The sequence below is a fragment of the Nicotiana sylvestris genome, chromosome 4, assembly GCF_000393655.2.
Source record: "Nicotiana sylvestris chromosome 4, ASM39365v2, whole genome shotgun sequence".
In the NCBI taxonomy this organism is placed as follows: domain Eukaryota; kingdom Viridiplantae; phylum Streptophyta; class Magnoliopsida; order Solanales; family Solanaceae; genus Nicotiana; species Nicotiana sylvestris.
Window position 1 is genome coordinate 93809601 of NC_091060.1, and position 23494 is coordinate 93833094.

At 38.9% G+C, this 23494-nt stretch overlaps 2 protein-coding genes across 2 annotated transcripts; one reads left to right on the plus strand and one right to left on the minus strand.

Moving 5' to 3' along the window:
• The first annotated feature begins 7569 nt into the window (after positions 1-7569).
• Positions 7570-10921, plus strand: LOC104226881 (mitogen-activated protein kinase kinase kinase 3-like). Its single transcript, XM_009778972.2, has 10 exons — positions 7570-7983; positions 8084-8338; positions 8799-8886; positions 8975-9037; positions 9120-9280; positions 9373-9448; positions 9578-9637; positions 9737-9841; positions 10109-10332; positions 10426-10921. The coding sequence occupies exons 1-9, from the start codon at positions 7619-7621 to the stop codon at positions 10268-10270; spliced, it is 1335 nt and encodes a 444-aa protein (XP_009777274.1). The 5' UTR covers positions 7570-7618; the 3' UTR covers positions 10271-10332; positions 10426-10921.
• On the minus strand, positions 10707-16000 carry LOC104226880 (uncharacterized). The gene is made up of 5 exons (XM_009778971.2): positions 15751-16000; positions 15492-15621; positions 14287-14487; positions 14027-14194; positions 10707-11382 (listed from the first exon to the last, which is right to left on the minus strand). The coding sequence occupies exons 1-5, from the start codon at positions 15882-15884 to the stop codon at positions 10897-10899; spliced, it is 1119 nt and encodes a 372-aa protein (XP_009777273.1). The 5' UTR covers positions 15885-16000; the 3' UTR covers positions 10707-10896.
• Between the last annotated feature and the right edge of the window lie 7494 nt (positions 16001-23494).

Here is a 23494-nt window from a genome sequence, read left to right on the forward strand (position 1 = left end):
CGCCCGTGGCTAGCTGAAATTCTTGTAGCTCCAGGGCCACCTCCAGTATGGATCATAGCAGGGGTTCCTATTCAGCGGAATGCCGTAAACTTTAAGGCAAAAGGATGGCAGACATTCATGTGCAGCAGACTAAACCTGTGCCAAAATGAAACAAATCTTTCGATTCTGCGGGTAGTGCTAGTCGCCTCTATTATGGTTGAGTGCTCGATAAATTTCGATGTCGTGATATTGGCCAACATATATGTGGTCACCAGGCAAAGTGACACCTCCTACCCGTATCCCAACACCATCACTGAGTACTTTACGGATGCACGGGTGGAGCTTAGGGATTTTGATAGTAAAGTGCGGGCGAAGAAGCCTTTCTCCTAGTATTCTTTGATGGGTGGTGGAAACCCAAAGAAGAAGGATCAGCCCCCTACTACTGCGGACCAGTCTGATGAGCCTGCCGGGGTAGCTGCTGATACAGTTGACGTGCCATCTACTTCAGCAGAGCCTTCAGATAGTGCAGTAGTTATGCCTCCACCTCCTTCTTCAGGTCCTTCAATAGCACCTATTAGAGGTTCTACCTTGGCTTTGAAGCCGGTTCTTGTGCCCAATCATCCACTATCTGTGCTGTGAGTCTCCCAGACACTAGCGAGCCTCAACAACTGGATGCAGACAGCCACTGCAAAGCTGTTTGACATATCTAGTACTGTTGCACCACAATCATTCATTCCGGCAGCCCAGGTTCCTCCGACAGTGGATGAGATATAGAAGAAGATCTTGGAGAACCAGACCACTATAATGAACACCGTAGTAGCACATGGAGCAGTGATTGAGGAGCTGGGAAAGCAGGTAAAGAAAATAAGGAAATACTAGGCGTCTAAGAAATCAGTTGACAGGTTGAGGAGAGAGGTGACCAAGATAGAAGCAACTGGTGATCTTCCATTTGACATATTGATGGAGTCAGATACACTAGCACCAATAGATCCAGCATCACCATCAGCTCCAATGGAACCAGCTGGAATGCTAAAAGATGAGGGAATAAGAGTTGTTATGATAAAATAAACAAATAAATAAATAAATATAAGGAGCCAATAATCTATATTCTTACCAACGTATGTCCTCAACATTTAGAGCCCGTTTGGATTGGCTTATTTTATGTACTTTTAAGCCAAAATAGCTTTAAGTCATTTTCTAGTGTTTGGATAAAGTAAAAAGTGCTTTTAAGCACTTATTTTTTAATCTAAAATGACAAAAATAAGCCAAAAGCTAGAATTTATAACTTATGGCTTTTGGCCTAAAAGTCACTTACAACAAGCTCATCTGAACGGGTTCTTAATCAGCACTAGATTATCTGAGGAGCCAGACTTGGCTGCCGACACTACCGAGGCGGTGCGCCAAATGTTCACCAACCCAGCTACTCCCAGAGTTGAGGATGATGAGATTCAGCTAGAGGAGACTGAGGGTGGTGACGTTGCTATGGACGCATAGATGTCCAAGGCCACATAGGGAGTCCTCTTCACTCTTACCCTTCCTTATTCTTATTTTGTTAAGCATTGAGACAATGATTGTTTTTATTCGGGGGGGGGGAGTTTATTTGAGCTATTTGGATGATTTTTAGACATTTGGTTTGTAACAACTGACAATATTTTCTTCTTTCTCCTTATTCTGTATATATTCTTTCCTTTCTCTCATGATGTATATGTTCTCACTTTTCCTCTCTCATTATGTATATTCGTAACGCTTTCAGTAGATTTGCTTTACAACATCTTTATTTTGTTTTCTTATTAGTTAATGTTTAATTTAGTAGCTTCCTTTTGAGTTAGTAGCTTCTTTTTATGTTTTAGTGGACAATAAGCGTTTGGTTTCTTAATGTCACGGTTCTTTCCAAAGGTAGTTTTTGTGTGAATCGGGTGACTCTTTCCAACGATGAATGGCATGACAATCTTATTAAGGGATTGAGTCTGTCTTTGATTTCTAGGTAGTAGTAGTAATAATAATGAATAAAAAGACCTGATTGAGTCAAACTCAAAGAGTCAAACATGCTTCATTTGGCACCAACACATTTCACTACGTGCTTATGGTTAGAGACAAGGATTTTTAAAAGGAAATAGCTCCAATTAGTGACTTTGTGACTCTTGTGTTGACTTTGATTCCATCGAGTGGTCTAATTGGACCATAGTAATCTACAATTTTGAATGTGGTCATTGTGGGCCCTCGAATCTATACTCTTTAACAATCTAGTTGTGTGAGGTGTGAGGTGCTTTGTTGCTATTCCGAGTACTTGTGCGGAAGTTCTAGCACTTTCCCTGAATGTGTTTTAAGGCGAAATCGTAAGTTTTGCTAGGCTTGAGAAGTGATTTTAGGCTTTCCTTTGCCCGTTTGAGTTTTCTATTACCTACCAATGATGTCATCCCTAGTCAACCCCTTCAAGCCTTTAGCCTTTCTCCCTTGGAAACCATGTTATAGGCTTTTACCAGTTCTATAGTGACCCTCTCTTGGCACTCGAGCTTTTCTTAGCACTCTTGTGAAATAATTGGCAAAAACGTAAGTCTAAGGGAGAGGTGAGGAAATTGAAAGAAGGTATTAAGTCACAAAAGGAGAAAAAGGAATGACGAGAAGGAAAGTCAAAGAAAAGAAAATAACAAAAAGAAAAATGCAAAAAAATGAATAAATGTAAGAGTTGAAGGGATTCAGAGAAAAGGCAATGATCCCAAACATGGAGAAATATGAATGAAATGATTAATAAAGAGTGATGTTAAGTCTCTCTAGTCCCCCAAGGAAAATAAAATGCCTAAAGAATCTGTATAAGTGTGAGCTGGGAATTAAATGAAAGTGCTTAAGAAAGGTGTAACCACTTATCCATATTGTATCAATCCCTAATCCAAAAGCTTTCATTACATCCCAAAAGAAGCGCTACTTGATTTCGAGCCGAATGGGCTAGATTAGTGGTGATTTACATGAGGGGCAAGCTTATGATATCGAAAGTCGTGCTTGTGGTATTCTCTTGAGAGAGATGAGTGAACCTTTCATAATTTTGAATTGAGTGATAAATTCTTAAGTGAGCTTGGCAAATGGAGAGTAGAGGAGGAGGAGTTTGGGATCCACCATGACATACAAGATAGAACGGAAGTCCTTGATGAGCTAAGACAACCCTTGATGCTCGAATATCACAATAGAGCTATATGTGCATAAAAGTTTAACTTATTGCCTTGTCAATAATGCATGAGTGGTATGGGTAATTGTTGGTCCCAACTAAGGTGTAAATGATTCACCCATGGCTGCTATAATGTCCTTTAACTTTTGGAGGTAGGAACTATTTTATTTTCTTGAGGAAAAGCAAAGACTTAAGTTTGGGGGGGTTGATAAGTAGGGATTTTGATACTTATTCGCACCTTTTAGCTTTTGTTTTAGTCTAAAAGTGTTCAATTATGTTCCCCAAAACTGATGAAATGTGCTTAATTGCAGGAATATTGGAAAGTGAACTCCCGAAATAAAATTCAACTCAAGAAGGAGTAATCTAAACTCAAGGACACAAAAGGCACAGAAGCTCAAAAGTACAGACTGTAGAATATCATCTGCGGCCGCAGAGTAAGAAGGAAGGGCTAGCTAAAAAAGTTAAAAAGTGTGGTCTGCACATTAATTATGCATCCACAGAAGCTGGGTCAGGAGCAAAGTTCAGAGAGTCTGCATTTCAAGACCATCAAAAGTGCGGACCACACAATTATTGTAAGGCCGCAGAAGAAGAGCTATGTGACCGCAGTTAATATTGTGCGGACCACAGAAGAGCAAGGTGTGGTCGTAGTTACAAATCTACGGACCGCAGAAAGAGTGCAGTATGATCGCAGTCCAGAATTATGCGACCGTTGAGTTTCAATCCTGTCAAGCGGAAGCAAACTGCGGACCGCACATGGAATTGTGCGGCTGCAGAACCTCCGAAAGGCATTTTTGTCCAAAATTTCCAGCCCTGTATAATATACGAGTTTTACATTTTCAGGTTAACTTTTGACATCAGCATCTACAGTAGCTTTTTCTCTTTAATTCTTTAGGTAGTTTTTCATCTTTTGGCTTATTTTAACATAGATTTTGTCATTTTTGTTTTGCAATATGAGTTTAATTATTATCTCTTCTTCTCTATCTTCAATTACAATCATGAGTAGCTAGACCTTTACTAGGGTTGTGACCCAACCCTAGTGTGTAAGCCTTATGGGTGTTTGAGTTAGTGCTTGTTTATGGTTGGGTGTTTATTATTTAGTCTTGTTCATGTTTTAATTTGTGGAATTAATGGTTGTAAATATTAGTTCATGCATATTTGACTTAATCTCTACTTGAGAAAGAGAGACTTAGTCTAGGAAAACTTGGCAAATAAGAAATTGGGTCAATCGAGAGATTGATAATCCCAATTAAAGGGTTCAACCTAGAGATAATAATAACCCGACTTGAGCATTTATCAACCGTTTTGTGCAATAATCATTTGGACTTGAAAAAGCCAAATTGGGCAAAATCACTCTCTGACCGAGAGGTATTGAGTGGGTAATTGAGTGTTGATAGCTATAATACACCCCGACCAACAAAACAAGCATTAAGGTCATAGCCCTTGACTTTTTATAAAACTTGAAAACAACCAAAAATAATTTCCTAGTTTCATTTCTTAGCTTTGCAATATTAGTTTGAAATTAGACCTAGAAACAACCCAAATTTGTGGAAGTGTAAATTGAGATAATTCATGCCCATACACTACAATATATACTCTTAAGTCCCATTCATAGCTCCCTGACTCCTTGTTGGGTATTATTATTGCATCGACCGTTTCATAACCTTAAATAGAGGTGTGACATGGACAAGATTAGTCATTTCTTTCCACCTTCGAGATTCTGGTGTAGAAATATTCAAATTTTCTGTACCTATTAAGCCAAATTATGAACTTGTGGCGGTCCCCAATAAGTAGCTAGAATAAGAAAAATACAAAGTTAACGAAGGAGGAAAGTCTTTTTAAATATGGAAAAGAAAAGATGATTGAAGACTTATGAAGAAGATTTCACAATTCAAGAATAGCGGGTGTTGTTATAGGGAGAATATCTCTAATGGAAATGACAACGAACCGTTGCATCCAGCCACAATCATTGTCATCATCAACACTAGTAAGCAGTGCGTGGTGGCAATATCTGTTGAGGTTTAGTACTTCCCCACGGAAGATCTTTGGAGAGTAGAGGTTAATCATATATGCGAGAGTTAGGGTTTCCCTTCCCCTGTCTCAGAGCAAAATTTTCGGAGGCAGACCACTGTACGCCATATTGAAGGACCTACTTGTGCTAAGCAGATTTGGTACCGACGGCAAAATTTTGAGGTCAATTTCTTTACGTGTTTCCAAGGTGAAGGGATATGTGTAAACATACATGAACCCTGGTTTGGAGAAGGTGACCATTTCCACCTCATTAGGGGCTAAGATTTCGATGTTTTGCCAATCACAGTCTCTCTTCACGACGGGTATGCTAGAAATACATATAGAAGAAGGGCACCTGCTAACAGGCCAGTGTCTGTTTCTTTGGGATTAATAGGTTCTTTTTGGACTTGAAGTTCTAATTGAGAATCGAGATGGAGAGAAATAATGGTGTTCACAATAGGAGGTTCAGATTCAACATCAACTTCTTTGTTTTTGTTCTTTTTAGGGCCTCCACCGAAGAAAAAGCCAGAGTTTTCGAGTACAACAGTGTTAGAAGACATGTTGGTGAGAAATTTGAGTAAGGAGATTTTTGCTGAAAAAGATGAATTTTGTAGTAGGGTTCCAAGGGGAATCAAGGAAGAAGAAGGATTTGTAAAAGTGAAAGGAAAAAGTGATACGTAGTGGAGAAGTTTATAGATGGTAAAAATCGTGGTCATGATTATCTAGAAAACCGACAGAAATATTTGCCGAATCACAGGATAACATATGTTCATGTCATTAAATTTGAAGAGACATGCATCCTTTCAAGTGTCAAAAATAGCTCAGGAACTTTCCCGCCAAGAAAAGAGGTCATATCTACTTCCTGATAACACTAAGTTGCTCACCAAAACGTAGGGGGACTATATGTATGCGGTAAAATTGGTTAGTGACAGATGGCACGTGGAACTGAAGAATAGTAAGATGTGAGTTAGCAATTAGTTGATACCGGATACAAACATGTGACCTGTGCTGTGTAGAAGACAGGGGAACTGATAACAAAGATTTCAAGGGGTGATATCAGATAGCATTCAATGAGCAGCCGTTACAGAGAATATCTGCATTTATAGCCAATCGTTATGCAGTCATCAGTGACGGTTTCATTCTCATTTAAGAAAAACATGATTTGGGGATCTTGTCTCCCTAAATAAAGGTATAGGAGAATTAGCATCCATTGTAAGACATGAAACGTTCTGTACTAAAAAGCTTGAATAGTTGAATCAGCTCTCTAACTATAATATTATTCTTTTGCTTTGTTCTTAAGATTGTTCTCTCTTCTGCTACTGGAGAAGCTAAATTCATAAGTCAGGCTTGCATTTCCTTTAAGTTTATTTTATAATCTTATTTCTGTTCTTATTAATTTCAATATTCTGGGTCAAATCAATTCACGTGTCTATAAACCACGTTATAAATTCAACTGTATCATTTTATGAGTAAATATTTGCTTCCGTCACTGGATGCAAGATAAGGACGCGTACATCAGACGCAATATAATTGCGCTCTACTCGATACCACGCATAACGGAAGCTTGAACACCATACTGCCTTTTTAAGTGACACTCCCACCTCCTAATTGTTTATGTAAGTTTTGATGTGGTTGCAAGAGTTCACTCCAGCTCTCGGGCTGTCAACGCGTTAGTCAAGCATAGAAAATTTCTAATACTAATAAGATATGAAATATGGGAGTTTATACTAGGGACAGGACGTATTTAATGACGATATGGACTCGAGTGAAGCTTCCCTTCCTATTCCTTATACCTTACCTCGAGAAAAATACTTGTAATAATCAGTGAACTATGTTCTTGTTTTCTCTGTTAAGTTGGTGAGATATTCAAAGAGTAGACAGAAAAATATTCACCTCCATTCCCAACCAAACTTGTGGGGCAAGTATTTGTCCCTTCTCTATGCCCCAACCCCTCAATCCCTCTCCCAATCCACAATTGGCGTCAACTTCAACTATCTTTACTAACATTGCAGCCGGCCCCAACTATTTATTTTTTTCCTATTATTAAATATTTGGTTCAGTTTGAGCGCATCTTAATTATTCTACTGGATACATGTTATTTCCTATCACTACAAATATTAAGTAACTTTAGATGCCAAGACTTTAGTAAATGAGAAAAACTTATCTAACATTTTTTTACCTCAACAAAATTTAAACCTTAATCTCTCGTGATTTTTTACCCGATATAGTACATCCTTATTCCTTGGGTGCAGCCGTCTCCAACTATTGATGCAACCTACAAACTCAGCTATGATATCTTAACCCCCCCCCCCCCTCCCTTGTTCTGGAAGGGGGTTGTGGGGCCCTCATGGAGAAGGCTCCCTACTAGTAAAAGAACACACGCTTGTACACGCCTTAGCATGCTCTTATATACCCAAACATTTCAAAACTTGAGCAAAAACTTCCATGTTTTGATACACACTTGAAAATCAAATGGCTTCTTGGTTTGAAAGACACGCACTTCAGCAACCCAAAGAAATAGAAACTCCTCCAAGAAATTACAAGAATAAGAAGAAGAACAGAGAAAAGAAGCCAAAAAGCTTTGATGAATCCATCTTGATACCCCAAAATTCTCCAACAATTTTTGCAGCTAATAATGGTTACTATTCCGCATCCTCTGTTCCTCATTCCTACACTTGTACAAAAGAAAAAAAACTTTGTCCTCTTCCTTTGCCTTTACCATTGGATTCACCTCATTTCTCTACAAGATCAAGTAGTGGATCTTCCTCTACTTCATCTGATCAGTTCAATGATGACGAAGAACTAGCTCAAGACCACTTGTCATTTAGTCCATTCAGGTTAATTTGTTGAATATTTCCTCTTGTTATTGCCTTTTTCTGTAGAGGGTAAGTTATCTTCTTCTTCATTTCACATAACATATTATGGAAAATTGAACAGAAATAAATACAATGAGAGTTCAAAGTCTACCTCGCCTTGTACTTCACCAACATATCCAATATTGGTATGGGGAAAGATTTTGGATTCTCCCACTGGAAAACAAGAAAGTTGTAATCATCCGCGCCATCCTCTTCCTCTTCCACTTCCCCCAAATTCTTGTGCTAAATCAGTAGGGCAAGCTCTTGAGTCCAAATGGAAGAAAGGAAAGTTGTTAGGAAGAGGAACATTTGGGCATGTCTATGCTGGATTTAATAGGTATCTCATGACTTCCACTCATCCTATTTTACATCTTTGCTTCAACTTCTATGCTTCATAGTGTCAAAACTATTTATTCTTTATGATAAGTTTTACTTGTACCCTGATAAAAATAATTAAATTGTTATAATAATAATTATGTTAATCATGTAAAAATCTATACGATGTCAATGTGTATAAACTAAATATTTTCATGTTTATGTTCTTCAAGGTAGCTAGATATTGATAGTACCAATTTACCAGAATAGCTCGAGGGCTCATCAATGACAATGTTACTATTTAGCTTTGTGCACCGGGTTGTCTTTCATAAGCCATAATTCAGATGTCTTCATGAAAATGGACCATTTCTCAAAGAGCATAAATAACAATAGAGAAGAAAAAATGAAGAATAACAAAGAAAAATATGAAAGAATGGAGAAGTGAGACCTAACTAATAGCTATAACTTTGTTTCTGTAACAGCGATAATGGACAAATGTGTGCTATAAAGGAAGTAAGAATCGTCTCCAATGACATAAAATCAAAAGAACGTCTCAAGCAGCTGACTCAGGTCTGTATATTTTATACTCAAACAAGCAATTTTAGGTGGTCTTTCATGATATTTTTTTTAACCAAATCTGAATTTCTTGGTTAAACAGGAAATCACATTGCTCAGTCAATTCTCACATCCAAACATTGTACAATACTATGGAAGTGAATTGGTATGACCCCTTTTGTGTTTTTTAATATTATACTTAATTAAAAATAGAACAAGAAAAGTGATAATTGACAATCTTGTTACAGAGAGGAGACAAATTGTCTCTCTACTTGGAGTATGTCCCTGGAGGATCAATTCTCAAACTAGTTGAAGAATATGGTCCTTTTGAAGAAAAAATTATCAGCAGCTACACTCAAAAAATTCTCTCTGGACTAATCTTCTTACACGAGAGAAACATCGCACACAGGTAAAAAATAAAGCTAAATGATATTATCAGAAGAATATTTGATCAATATTGGTATTGTACACTGTGCTCAAAGGTAATTTGTTACTTGGCAGAGATATTAAAGGAGCAAACATACTAGTAAATGCTAAAGGTGAAATCAAGCTTGCAGACTTTGGAATGGCTAAACATGTATGTACATATGCAGCAGTAATATATGAACCAAAAGCGTAATCATTTTTAGCAGAATCCCAAGTTTTGATTTCCATTTTATAAAAAGGATATTTTAATTCGTGTTTATATTTGATTTTCCAATCTCAGATAAAGACATGTTCTTTGATGACTTCTTTCAAAGGAAATTCAAATTGGATGGCTCCAGAGGTAATTTTCTCAAGAATTTGTTAAATGGTTTATTCCAACATCTTTTTTCTGTTTCTTATTTCCTGAAACCTTTCTTGTTTCCAAATACTATTATATCAGGTAGTACAGGATGCAGGATGTTCCAGTGTTGCTGTAGATATTTGGAGCCTAGGTTGTACTGTTCTTGAGATGGCAACAGCTAAACCTCCATGGGGACAATATGAAGTATGACATATTTCCTTAGCTCTAAAACGTTTGTTTGACGAAATTACCCAAAAAATGCCAGGACTAAATATAACCTTTTGACTCCTTGGACAAAGGGAGTACACACATAACACATGCGCAAATTTTTTTCTCAACTTTCATTTTAACAGTTCCATTTCTCTTTTCAAGAAAGCCTGCTCAAATATCGGGGTTGTGTTTGTTCTGAAAGAATAATACTATGGATCATGATATAACTGGATTGTGCAAATTTTTATGTGGGATTGACAGGCAGCTGCATTATTCAAACTGGCAGATGGCAAAGACAGCCCTGAGATTCCCAGGAACCTCTCAGATAATGCAAAGAGTTTTCTGAAACTTTGCCTGCAGAAGAATCCAAGACGCCGGCCCACGGCTGCTCAGCTGCTACATCATCCATTTGTTCAGGTGTAGTTGTGAGAAAGAGTAGGTCACACATCTTGATGAGAATACATCACTAATCAGCCAATTTAACGGTATGACTGGAACTTCTTGTTCTGCACTTTTGAACGTAAGAAAGAAGTAGGACAGGATTGACAGGATTGGTAATGTTTGCGAACGTGTTGCAGGTTACAGACACGACTGAACAAGTTGCTCGCTTGGATCTTAAAGACCGGTTGAGCAAGGCGATAATGAACAAGAGTTGCTATTCAAACTATAGCAAGATGGGAAAGAACTCAATTGGAGAAATGAACCTCAAGAACTAAGCCAAGACATAACATCCGATATATCATAAGATATTTTCAATACCAGTATAGACACCAGATTCATAGACACATTACTCAAGATTACTGGGAGGCATCAACATAAAGGCATTTTGTGCACACAAAGAGGAGCAGAGACAAGAAAGTGATATAGATAGTCTTTTTTTCACCTTTTGTCAATTGTTAAATATGATAAAATTCAAAATAATCACTCATTGGTAAATTTTCTTCGCCAGCATTTCTCTAAATTATTTTTCCTTCCAAGTCTTTCCAGGTAGAATATATGTCTTCAATCATATAAAATGCAGGTTGTCGCCAAGGAAAATTGTTCCAACCTTAAAATGAATATTCTTTAAGATCAGCCTTCGAGTCTCCAAGTTCCAGGTCTGCCATACATTCTTCCACTGTAAGTGGAGGAAGTTGCCTAGTTTTTCGCCTAAGATTATGCTTATGCCAGTCACTCTTAAAATGCTCTCTGTATTCTTTTGAATCTCCCACAACAGCGTTGCAAGTAGTGCACTTGTTCAGTTTTACTTCACCCTCGGAACTCCCAGTTGTGGCAGGTTTGTTCAGTTTTACTTCTCCCCTAGAATTGCCACTTTCTGAAGAAATGGTCTGCTTTTGCATTTTCTCACTCAGCTGAAGGACAGAACCTGTAGAATCCTTCCGTAAACTTGATGGCTCGTCCTCGTGATCATCGTACTGATCAACAAAGGTATCTCCTTCCACATGTACATTGACTGCAAGAATTTCCAACCTCCCCTGTAAATTCCTGATCAAGGCATCACAGTCCCGGAAAAGACTAGGTTCAATCTCACAAATCTGAAACACAACAAGTAGACGGGTAGTTAATTACCATGAAACAAACAAATGCAACTGTGCTAGTTAACAGCGCATGAGAGCAAGCCTGTCCACTCAATCAAAGATATTAAAGTGCAGTTTTGACCTAAGTATACGATGCAAAATTAGTTTGGCCACCTCAAAGCATTCATATTCTCATCACCCATTAGTTTGGTGACCAGGATTCAAAAGGTTCCTCCACTTCTTATTAATGGACGACACCATTCGACTTGTACAGATGGCACAAACTGTGCTTGTTGAAGTTCATTAAGCTTTAGAATAAATAAAATGGTATTTTCATGAATGAAGCTCAAGTGGGTTCAAAGGAGAAGAAGAATAAAGGAAGAAAAAGTGAGACCTAACGGCTACTCTTGACGCTTCCTGCTTCTATTGATAAGCAAGAATACAGGGAGCAGTGTTTTTTCCAAGAGAAAAGCCTAATGAAACGACGACGCCCATGGGGCTTCAACTGAAAAGTGAAAAGCTGAGCACACAATCTATTAAAACTACAATAACTCTAATACTAACTCAAGAACTCAATTACACATCAAAAGAATGTAAAACAAGGCCCTAAAGAGGTAACTTCAATGCAAAAAAACATTTTTATTTTCGATTAATCAACATAAAAAAAATCATTTGCAACATTCAAATTTGTATTTAATTTGTTTAGAACCATAATGACAAAGTAGAAAATCATTTCCAAAAAGAGTAATAAAGTAGAAAAAGAGAAGACTAACAAAAGTAGCAGATGAAAAGAACTTGCATACTAAGCAGAAGAAAAATAAAAGAAACATTTAATGTTTGAAGAAGAAAAAGAAGAAAGAAATAGTAAAAGGAGCAAAACAACTAGTAGAATATATTTAGAAAATACAATCATTCAACATCGTAATTTTCATTGGCAATCATGAGAAAAACAAAAATATGGATGGTATTGCCTTACACTAGTTTGGGTCGCCATCAAAGATGATAGGGCTATAACTCATCAAAATGCCTATTCATAGTGAGTGTAAAAATTCCATGCAACGAGATAACTTTGACCCCACTATGACAAGCATTTCTGATTGCATTCAATAACCTACTATTCGGCTAACTCGGTTATATTACATTGGTAGCAACAATTTTTTTTCAGGGTGCTTGCCCAGGTAAAGACACAACTGTAAACCGGAAGAGTTACCTGCTATGGCTTGTAGGATGTAACAACCAGAAATGGCAGAAGGAAAAGAAAGAAAATGACGTTAGGACTTTTAGTGAGAGGAGGGATACTTTGGAAAATACAAAAACATGCAAGGGATAATAAGGTGATCTACTTGGTCAAACCAAAATAGCTCTAAAGCTACAAAGCCATAAGTTGGGAATATCCTACTTATGGCTTTTGGTTTATTTTGGATGGTCTTGACTTAAAAGCACTTTCGGTGTCTGCCAAACACAAAAATAAGCCAAAAGTGCTTTTAAGCTGGTTTGACCAGTTTTTAAGCCAATTCAAACACCCTCATACTCACTGTTTAGGCCATATTTAATGAAACTGGCTTCTAAAGTCAACTTGGATCAATGGCCTTCACGGCTTCACCATAAAGGAATAACAAAATGTTCATAGGGAAATGTAACTCTAACAACCAAGGTCCTGAATAGATTAACAATATTGCAACTAATTATTACCACAAACGACTATGCACGGACCTGACTGAACAATTCCTAAAATATTCTAAGCCGTTGACAAGTTTCAATTATCTTTAGCCTTTGTAAACTAATTGTTAATGAAAGACATTCAATATTCATGTTTGATCTATAAGAAAGAACAGAACGTAATATTTATGTCTACCAAGTATCACTAACACATGTTGTTAAATAGAATCAACCACATGGATATTATGCTGCAACAAAAGCAATTATTAAATGATTTAACAACTGACAGTTAATGAAGTTGGCCACGTCATTCAAGGACCGAGAATCTGAACTAATGAAACAGGATGATAACTTCTTCTTTTTTTATCATGGTAAGAAGAAAAAGGATGATAACTGATAACATGAACAACCTAAAAGATCTCATACAACATCGTTGACACCCACAAATACATATAACCGGAAGTCAAGAGAATGAGCCACAAAAGGGCATGAGAAATGGATTAAATCTGATACGTGTTTTTTTTCTTACCTCTCTCTCTCTCTCTCTCTCTCTCCCTCTCCTAATGTATTTTTCGAGCTCGGCTGTTCCTTCTAATTGAGCTCACTTTCAAAGGTAAATTTGAATTAAGTGGATGGAGAAGACTCATCAATGCTACCACAGTTGATTGATTATAAATGATTTAAAATCACACAGAGCATAAGGGAAGTAGATGCATTTACTTCTGCGGTATATCAGATTCCTGTCAAATTCATAGGATTAAAAGAATTTGTACTTGGGATATCAGATGCATGTATTTCCAACAGAAAGAGATGGGATCTCAAATTCTATAGAAATCACTAGTCTTAGCTCCAGGATAGATATATTTAGAATGAAATGTTTCGGTGCAAGTATTATTTATTGTTCGATTTCTTTAATATTCTGAAGGTAGGAGAGCATTTGGATAAAGATAACATCCAATAATAGTTAGTACAGTATGAGGCGCCAAATGTAGATGTCACTTACTATGGAGTGCTGACTTCCAGATTCTTCTCTTGACACAATGGAGGCATTCCATTCCTTCAGTTTGTCCAACACGGAAGGGCTCCTCTGTTCCGGTACATGTATCCTCAGCCTCATGGGAGCCCGTTTAATGGGGTAGTGCTTTTGAAGCTCCCGAATGACCTCTAGTGCCTGCAGAAGTTAATAAACAATTTGCAGGATATTAAACCTAAACAACTAAAAAACGAGTTTGAAATCCTCGCAAGAATAACTATAGCTGTTACCTGTTTCTTTGAGCTGCTATTTGGATCAACAGCAAAATGGATTTCATGCATCAGCCGCTCAATCATGCTAATTGTATATGGACGCTGAGTTTCAGGGTTGATTGTCTTCTGCATAACTATAGTAGCAATATCCCTGAACTGGCTTGAAAACTGTGATTCCCTCTCCTTTCCTGCAACTTGCAGCTCTCCTTTGTCCAAAATCTACAACATAGGAAACATTTTCTACATATATAACCATCGAATCTTTCTCAGCTATCCCCAAGCAAAAAACAAAGAGTTCAAGAAGGGTGGAGAGTAGGGTGAAATATGAAATGCTATTTATAGCCTGTTTGGCCAAGCTTCTTTTTGGCCAAAAGTGCTTCTTTTTTTTTTTTTGCCAAAAGCACTTTTGGCCAAAAATTGAGGTGTTTGGCCAAGCTTTTGGAAAGAAAAAAAGTGTTTTTGAGGAGAAGCAGAAGCGGTTTTGGAGAAGTAGAAAAAAGTAGCTTCTCTCCAGAAGCACTGTTTTGAGAAGAAGTTTTGAGAAAAATACACTTAGAAGCAGTTTTCTAAAACTTGGTCAAACACTAATTGCTGCTCAGAAGTGTTTTTCAAACTAATTAGCCAAACACAAACTACTTCTCACCAAAAGTACTTTTGAGAAAAGCACTTTTGAAAAAAAGCACTTCTCAAAATAAGCTGATTTTTGCAGCTTGGCCAAACGGGCTATTAGTGGCACTTATTTAAGCAGCTCACGTTACTAGATATGCTCAAACAACTTAATGGATAATCCATAACAGCTTGAGTGATGTATCTAATAATGTGTAAGAACAGTTTAAATGATTAAACCATAGGAAGGGTCCTTTCTATATCCGACAAATCACAAGCAGCGACGGAGCTACCCTCGTCCAAGGAGAGTCAATTGACCCCATTGCTGGAAATTACAGCCTAGGGTCCAAAGACTTTTTATTTATACATACTATATGTTGAATCCCCTTGGCTTATTCATGAGTTTATTTCTTTATATTTTGACTATCCTTAGTGTAAGCGATTGCAAGTTCTGAAGTTTGTGACACACCAATCAGTTTACATGAATAAGTACTTTCAGTGTTCTAGGGAAAATAATCATGCTATTTAGTGCAAGTTATTTAAGCAATTTACACGTTAGGCATGATTAAACCAGCTACCTTCATTATATGTTTAGAAAAAAATGGAAAAATACAAACCTCCAGGCAGATTTTGGACTGATCATCAGTTCCAAAAGCAGCAATCAAATCTTTAGACTTAGCAAGTACACCCTTAGACACATTTGAGTATACAGTTTGTGACTGCAACACTTCATCCAAGTCTTTCTCTCTACACCACAAAAAAAAATTCCATATTCGTTATAATAATTCTATTTTTTTTTTCTAAACATACAAACTTTATTTGCACAAATTCAATGAAACGAGGTCTTAAAAAGAAAGAGGAAAAAAGAAAACTTACACGCCAGAACGCCATGAGAGGACTTTATTCTTATAACAGGCGATTTCAAACCGATTACCGTGCTTCTTGAGACGCACAACGGCGACATTCGTAAGTCGCTTTTGGCCTATCGGCTGTACCAGTGTTTTCGACATCTCTATCGTACTGAAAAGTATTTGCTTCTATTTCGTCTGTGCTTCTGGTAAGTTCCTCGAGGTTTTGTTTAGGGGAAAAGGCAAAACGGCAGCGGAAAGCAGAAGAGTTCTCTTCCAAGTTAAGCCCCCAATTTTGCACATATTTATGTATTTGGGCAAATGTGATTTTTTTTCTTTTGGGAGGGGGAAGGGGGGGGGGGGTATGTTTAGAAATTAGAATTAAGTTTTCAAAATGCAAAATACTTTCTATTTAAGTTTGAATCATAAAATTACATCGTCATTTTTGGATTCTGAATGCAGAGTAAAAATAGCTCATTTTTTGTTGGCTAATTGTATTAAACATTTTGTGCTGGTAGTTTGGCAGTTGGCACTAATCGGTTCAATCCCACTCCCACCAATGATCTATAGAGTGTAATGTAGGAGTGTAGGACTGTATTAGAGATACGACAATCTTAGTAAAATACCTGTTTCTCTAAAGGACTACCTGTTCATATACATTTATCATCTTTATATTATTATATGGGGTAAAATTGGTTTATAGTAAATGATGGAATGATAGCGTGATACGTGAAACCGGAGACAGGCGAAAAATAAGTTGAGTAAGAACTAAGACCGGGAACAACAGTTGCAGTTGGAATCAGATAGACCCCGAAGGGAGCATAATCAACGTGAGTGAGTTGAATGTTTGTCACCAGATGACATTTAATGAAGAATATTCCCCAGTATTAAACAGACAGTCGTTGCAGAGAATTTTGGCATTCATGGCATGTCGTTACATATTCATCAATAGCCCCCTTTATTATCACTTAAGAGGGGTTTGATCCTAGGATCTTGTTTTCTAGGTATATGTCATGACCCGCCACACCATCATGCCACATAGGTGTCACTTGGCATATATTTTTGCCATATGGAAGGGTTACATAAGTTAGGGGCTAGATTTTGGCGGAATATTCTAGAACTATGGAGAATTTCCTTGGAAATGTTCTAGATATTTATGCACTTGTAGGAAGGTTCTAGAGAAATATAGATGTTTCCTTAGGAAGACCCTAGAACCCTATAAAATTATTATTTGTTAGAGAAGGACTTATTTGTAAATACGGAAGGACTTATAGAACAATTATTATTTACATACTATCCCCTAGGTGATTAATATAAATAGGGGGCATTCATTTGTAATTCATCAACCAAGCAAACCAATCAAGTTCTCTCTAATACAAAAGTTTCCTTTGGCAATTCTCATGTGTTCTAACATTTCTTAGCGATCATGAGTGTAGTAGAGTTGACTTGGCATAGCAAGAATGTGAGCAAGTTATGCAAGATCGTGAGTGAGTTGCCAAGTGCCGCACGTGCACTTAGTTTAAGACTAAGGACGTGACATATAGCTATAAATAGTAATTTCAACAACCATCGTGGGGACACGAAAGTATTGGCAAAACTTATGTTACATTCTATTCTCAAGCTAAATAAGATAACTTTATTTGTTTTTGCATATTGTTCTTATTTCTGTCCTCGGAAGCATCGCTCCCGGAGCCAAGCCTGCCATTTCCTTTGATTTTAACACTAAGTCTTATTTTTAATCTAGTCTATTTATCATTTTTGGATCAAATCAGTTCGCTTGTCTATGAACCACGTAACAAATTCAATTGTACCATTTTATGGATAAACAGTTTGGCGCCCACTATGGTGCATAGACAATTGCGTAATTGAGTTGATCCTTATGTTTATTGCTAACTTGTTTGATTCTTTGTTTCTTAGCAAAAAATAAAAAATGACAGCTAACGATGTCAACATCGCACACAACGTTGAGGCACATGAAAATCTCCTCAGCACGAAAATTCAATCAGCGATATCCGCAATGAAGGGGGACGAAGCAACCCCGATCCATGGAGGACAATACCTGCGGCATGTACGGGAGCCAACTCCCAATGACGCAGCAGACGAGCACATCACGAAAATAGTAAGGATCTTGAGAGAGCAACAGAACGCCATCATAGGCCACCTCTCAAGGAAGGATCAAGTCATGACGGAATTAAAACAAGTGTTATCAGGCGCTGCCAATAACACAAACGAGAGAGGTCTGGTTCCTCCCAGCACTCCTGCAAATCAAACGGCTCAAAGAGTTGCTAACAACACCCCAAGGGGTGAGGTCGGTTTCAACGATGCTGGGGGGCCGGTAGCGGGTCTGGTAATGACAACGGTAATGATCCCTTCAAAATCGAACTCATGAGATTCATGAGCGAGATGAAAGAGCGGATAGATCAGAATGCGAAGGAGTTTCATGCCCGAATGGACAAGATTTCGAGCATACCACTAGTTTTGAAGGGCCCGGATTCGAAAAAATATACTCAGTTGCTATTTAAATCGAGCGCAGCACCGAAGTTAATCCCAAAGAGATTCAAGATGTTGGATATAACAAAATACGATGGCACTTCAGATCCTCAAGAGCACATCACAACTTATACAACGGTGGCGAAAGGGAAAGACTTTGCTCAACATGAGATCAAGTTGGTTCTGCTGAAAAATGTTGGAGAAACCCTCACGAAGAGGGCCTTGACATGGTATTCACTCTTACCGGAATACTCAATAGATTCTTTTAAAATGCTCGCAAATTCATTCATTAAGGCCCATGCCGAGGCCAGAAAGGTCCAGGCCAAGAAGGCGGACATATTCAAAATCGCACAAGGAGAGACTATATTGCTACGGGAGTTCATGATCAGATTCCAAAAAGAAAGGATGTTATTACCGGTCGTACCAGACGAATGGGCGGCTGATGTATTTACTAAAAGTTTGAACCCGAGGAGCTCTGACGCCTCTCGAAAGCTGAAGGAAAGCCTGCTCGAGTTCCAGGTGATCACATAGGCGGATGTTCATAACTGTTATGAGTCAAAAATAAGGATAGAAGATGATCAGCTCGGTTTCCGACATCAACCAAGGGGCAGGACCGAGATGAGAACCAGGATAAATTCAAAGGCAATTTTGATGCATACCGGCGATCTTCTAAAGGTTGTTTCTTGCCTTACAAAAGAGCCGAGGATGCAGCAGCAAAGGGTTCTGATCCTCGAATAGTTTTACTCCGAACAAAAGAACCGACTGTGGCCGGAACAACAGATCGTTGCAAGAAAAAGAGAAACCGAGAACCCGAGATTCTACATATCCCATATTATCAAATTACAATTTCAACATCATCGTAGTGAAGCCAGTGTCGGTGATGATGAATATCAAAGAAGCAAGATTCCCAAAGTCAATCAAATCTGATCCCAACCAGAGGGATCACAACCTATGGTGCGAGTATCATGGGACTCACGGGCACAGAACTGGGGACTGCCGGCATTTGCACGAGGAGGTGGCGACACTATTAAAAAATGTACATCTCAAGGAATTCTTGAGTGACCGGGCAAGAACAATTACAGCCGCAACTGAGACAACATAGAACCCTTGAAGATAGAATAAGACTCTCATCGGTTGACTATATACATGATTTTCAAAGGGAATGAAATCAATGGTGTAACCTTCTCGGTAGCCAAAAAGACAAAGGTATTGGTGACCCACAGTAAGAGACTCCGGGAAGTCGCCAAAGATTATATCACCTTCGCCGAGGAAGACATTTACGGACATCTTCTATCGAATAATGACTCCATGGTAATCTCTCTTAATGTTCTAGATTTCAAGATTGAAGGTGGTTTGGTTGACCCAGGAAGCTCAGCCAACATCATTCAATGAAGAGTGCTGGAACAAGCCAAATTAATCGGAAGTATCATTCCAACAACAAAGCTCATCGCTGGGTTCAACCTGGCAAGTGTGACAACCTGAGGAGAGATCTTGCTGACTACAAATGCCGAAGGGGTAACAAAGACCACCTTATTTGAAGTGGTGGACGACGACATAGACTACAACATAATTCTCGTTAGGCCATGGTTACATGAGATGAAGGTCGTACCATTAACGTATCACCAACTGCTTAAATTTCCAACCCTAGAGGAAATCAGGCAAATAAGAGGAGATCAACCGGCAGCAAGAGAAATGAACGCAGTGTCAATTTCCAGCAATAAAGGGAAGGAACCTAGCAAATAACAATTACAATAACCCACGCCTACTCTCAAGCCGAGTGAAGATAATAAAGGCGAGGAGCTATCGAAACTGCACCAGTACAGAGATACTTCCAAGTAGTGGAAGAGACAGATGTGACTAAATCCATGGCAGAAGAACTCAAGCAAGTGACTTTGTTCGAAGAATTCTTGGAAAGGAAGTTTCACTTGGGAACAGACTCAGTGCCGAACTCATCTCAGGATTTATTAATTTCCTTAAAGCTAACGTTAATTGTATTGCATGGTCGCACTCAAACATGATAGGTATCCCACTAGAGGTGGTCGTGCACAAGCTAAGCTTGGACCCGAGCTTCCTTTCGATAAGGCAAAAGAAATGCCCAATAGCCGAGGTAGATTTGTTAAGGAAGAGGTAACTCGACTACTTGATATTGGTTCAATCCGGGAGGTAAAGTATCCTGAATGCTTAGCTAATGTAGTTGTATTTCCAAAAAAGAATAACAAGTTTCGAATATGCGTAGATTATAAAGACTTGAATAAGGTATGCCTCAAAGACTCATTCCAACTGCCAAATATTGATCAAATAATTGATGCAATGGTCGGGCACGAGTTAATGAGTTTCCTCAATGCCTATTCTGAGTACAATCAAATTAAGATGAACCCGGAGGATCAGGAAAAAACTTTGTTCATTACGAACTTTGGCACATATTGTTATAATGTGATGCCCTTCGGGCTTAAAAACATAGGATCCACTTAGCAGAGGCTCGTGAACAAGATATTCGAGAAGCAAATAGGTAAAACTATGAAAGTGTATATAGATGACATGTTGGTCAAGTCTTTGAGTGTAGGTGATCATTTAAAGCACCTTCAAGAAACCTTCGATATCTTGAGGAAGCACAACATGAAGCTCAACCCGAAAAAATCCGCGTTCGGGGTTAGCTCCGGTAAGTTCTTGGGTTTCTTGGTTTCACAAAGGGGGATCGAGGTAAATCCCGATAAGATCAAAGTCATCAAGGACATCCTAGACCAGCTGACAAGCGTAAAATAAGTACAAAGGCTAACTAGAAGATTGGTCGCATTAAGCAGGTTCATCTCTCGATCCTCGAAAAAATGTCATCATTTCTTCTCTCTATTGAAGAAGAAGAAGAAGAAGAAGAACAATTTCGAACGGACTCTGGAATGTCAGCATGACTTGAAAGACTTGAAACGTTATCTATCAAGCCCCCCTCTCCCTATTATCAAAATTGGGGGAAGGTGAACAACTACTAATGTACTTAGCGGTATCAAAGGTAGCGGTAAGTGCTGTTCTAGTCCGGGAGGATGAAGGTACGCAATTTTCTATCTATTATGTTAGAAAAATTTTGTTAAAAATGGAGACTCGTTATTCGCACCTCAAAAAACTGGCCTTAACTCTCGTAGTCGCCTCTCAAAAGCTTAGGCCTTATTTCAATGCCATCTGATAGTTGTTGTGACGACCTTCCCTTTGCAGAATGTTTTTCACAAGCCTGAGTTGTCAGGATGGTTGGTCAAATGGGCAGTCGAAATTAGATAGTTTGATATTGAATACAAGCCTAGGACTGCGATCAAATCACAAGTTTTGGCCTGCTTTGTAGCCGATCTCAGTCCCCGGTTATTTCCCCTGGATGCTAAAGAAGCGGTGCTGGTGTTGGAAACAGCATCAGGAGTTTGGACCTTGTTCACGGATGCAGCTTCTAATGTGAAAAGGTCCGGGCTCGAGGTGGTCCTAATCACGCCTTTGGGGGAGACCCTGAGGCAGGCCATAAAAACTGTTCTGTTACCTAACAATGAACCCGAGTATGAGGCTTTGGTTGTAGGAATCGAACTGGCCTGGGGACTTGGCTCCGAGGTCATAGAAATCAAATGTGATACCAAACTAGTAGTAAACCAAGTATATGGGATTTTCGACGCGAATGAGGAACGCATGCAATAGTACGTGATTAAAGTTCAAACTTTGCTGGCACGATTCAGCAAATGGTCGATCACATGGCCTACAAAATGTGTTTCAAAGTCAGAAACCTTGTTATAACAGATAAGTAAAGAACAAGTAGTAAGAGAACAAGTACGGTACCGTTGCCGTATTGTGCATGGAGTAATTCAACATACACTCCCATGAAAGGGAGTGTATCTTCTTCTTATCTTTCTCTGAAGCCAGTGGCTTCAGGTAGTTGGCAAGCTCCACTAGCTTGGACAACAGATGTCACCCCTTTGAAACCGAGAGAGTGACATTCCTCCTCCCTCGGGGATCTGGAGAAAGGGTGAATAATTGTGCCCTAAATTCCTGCGGTTAGGGGACTAGAGAGGAGAAACATCCACTTCTCAGGAGTTGTGGCCAGCGGAGGAGGTGCAACAGATGCTGATGGTGAAGGTGCAGCTGGTGTAAAGGGGCATGAAGTTGTTGGCGTTGTAGGTTGAGAAGCAGAAACAGTGTTGATTATTGGTTGCTCGTTAATCAAAGGCAGAAAAGGCTTGGGTTCTGACCTCCCGGGACCAGAAACAACAACGAGGACAGAATAGCGGGAGATGGCATTATCAACTAGATCCATCTCGCCCCATAATGCTCGAACCTCTTCATCAATTGATTTTGAAGATCATTGTCTCCATTAAAGGGAAGCCTCTTCATCAGTAGATTCCCCGTCATCATTGACGACCATAGTGGCCGCAGGCATGGCCTTCTTATTTTCTTATTTTTATCCCCAATCGAGGAAGAACGCCGCCTTTTTGGTTGATTGTTCTCTTGCTGGGGACTCTAAGAGGAAGCACCTCCACTGGAGGCAGATCCAAGGGCACCACTCCAAGTGAAAACATCTTGTAGCAATCTCGCAGCCTCTATAGGATCAACCAAAACATCCACTTCGGGATAGGTAATGGAGCCCTGAATCAAGAAAAAGATGTAGTTAGTAAATTAATTTATGTTCTTGCAGAGGCAGAAGGAAGAAGAAATCAGTTTACCGTGGTTCTTGGCTTTCCACACATATTTGGGGGGCCATCTCCTTCTACCGACAGGTTTCTGTCATTGTAATGTCCAGAATCTTTTGAACCCATTGGTCCAGGACTTGAACCTTGGTGGTGTCCACCAAGCAACTAAAATAACAAGAACAGAGAGGTCTTCAATAACGGGGAATGGTTCTTTTTATGATGGAAAGAATAAAATACAAATTTACGTGAACGGTTCCATGATATAGGGAAGGATGGAGTCGTGGCCCAACTGATATCCATGGTAGCAATGATGACAAACCGCTCCATCCATCCATGGTCGTTGTCATCATCCATGCTGGTGAGAAGAGCATGGTTGACACTCTTACTGAAATTTATTACTCTCCCACGGAAGATTTTGGGGCACTAGAGGTTCATCATATGTTCCAAGGTTAGGGTTTTTCCCGTCTTCGTGCACAATTAGCAGAAGAGCTACCATTTGCCATACAGAGGGGCTCTCTTGTGCCAAGCAGACCTGGTACCAATGACAAAACTCCAAGATCACGGGGTCAAGGCACCGCGCTTAAAGAAGATGGACCCAACGTGAAGGGATACGTATAGACATACGTAAAG

Coding starts and splice junctions, on each gene's coding strand:
- LOC104226881 (XM_009778972.2), top strand. CDS start 7,619: ATGGCTTCTTGGTTTGAAAGACACGCACTTCAGCAACCCAAAGAAATA. Junction 8,887..8,974: donor GTCTCAAGCAGCTGACTCAG/GTCTGTATATTT, acceptor TTGGTTAAACAG/GAAATCACATTGCTCAGTCA. Junction 9,281..9,372: donor GAGAGAAACATCGCACACAG/GTAAAAAATAAA, acceptor GTTACTTGGCAG/AGATATTAAAGGAGCAAACA.
- LOC104226880 (XM_009778971.2), bottom strand. CDS start 15,884: ATGTCGAAAACACTGGTACAGCCGATAGGCCAAAAGCGACTTACGAAT. Junction 15,622..15,750: donor CTCTCATGGCGTTCTGGCGT/GTAAGTTTTCTT, acceptor TTTGTGGTGTAG/AGAGAAAGACTTGGATGAAG. Junction 11,383..14,026: donor CTGGAAGTCAGCACTCCATA/GTAAGTGACATC, acceptor GTTGTGTTTCAG/ATTTGTGAGATTGAACCTAG.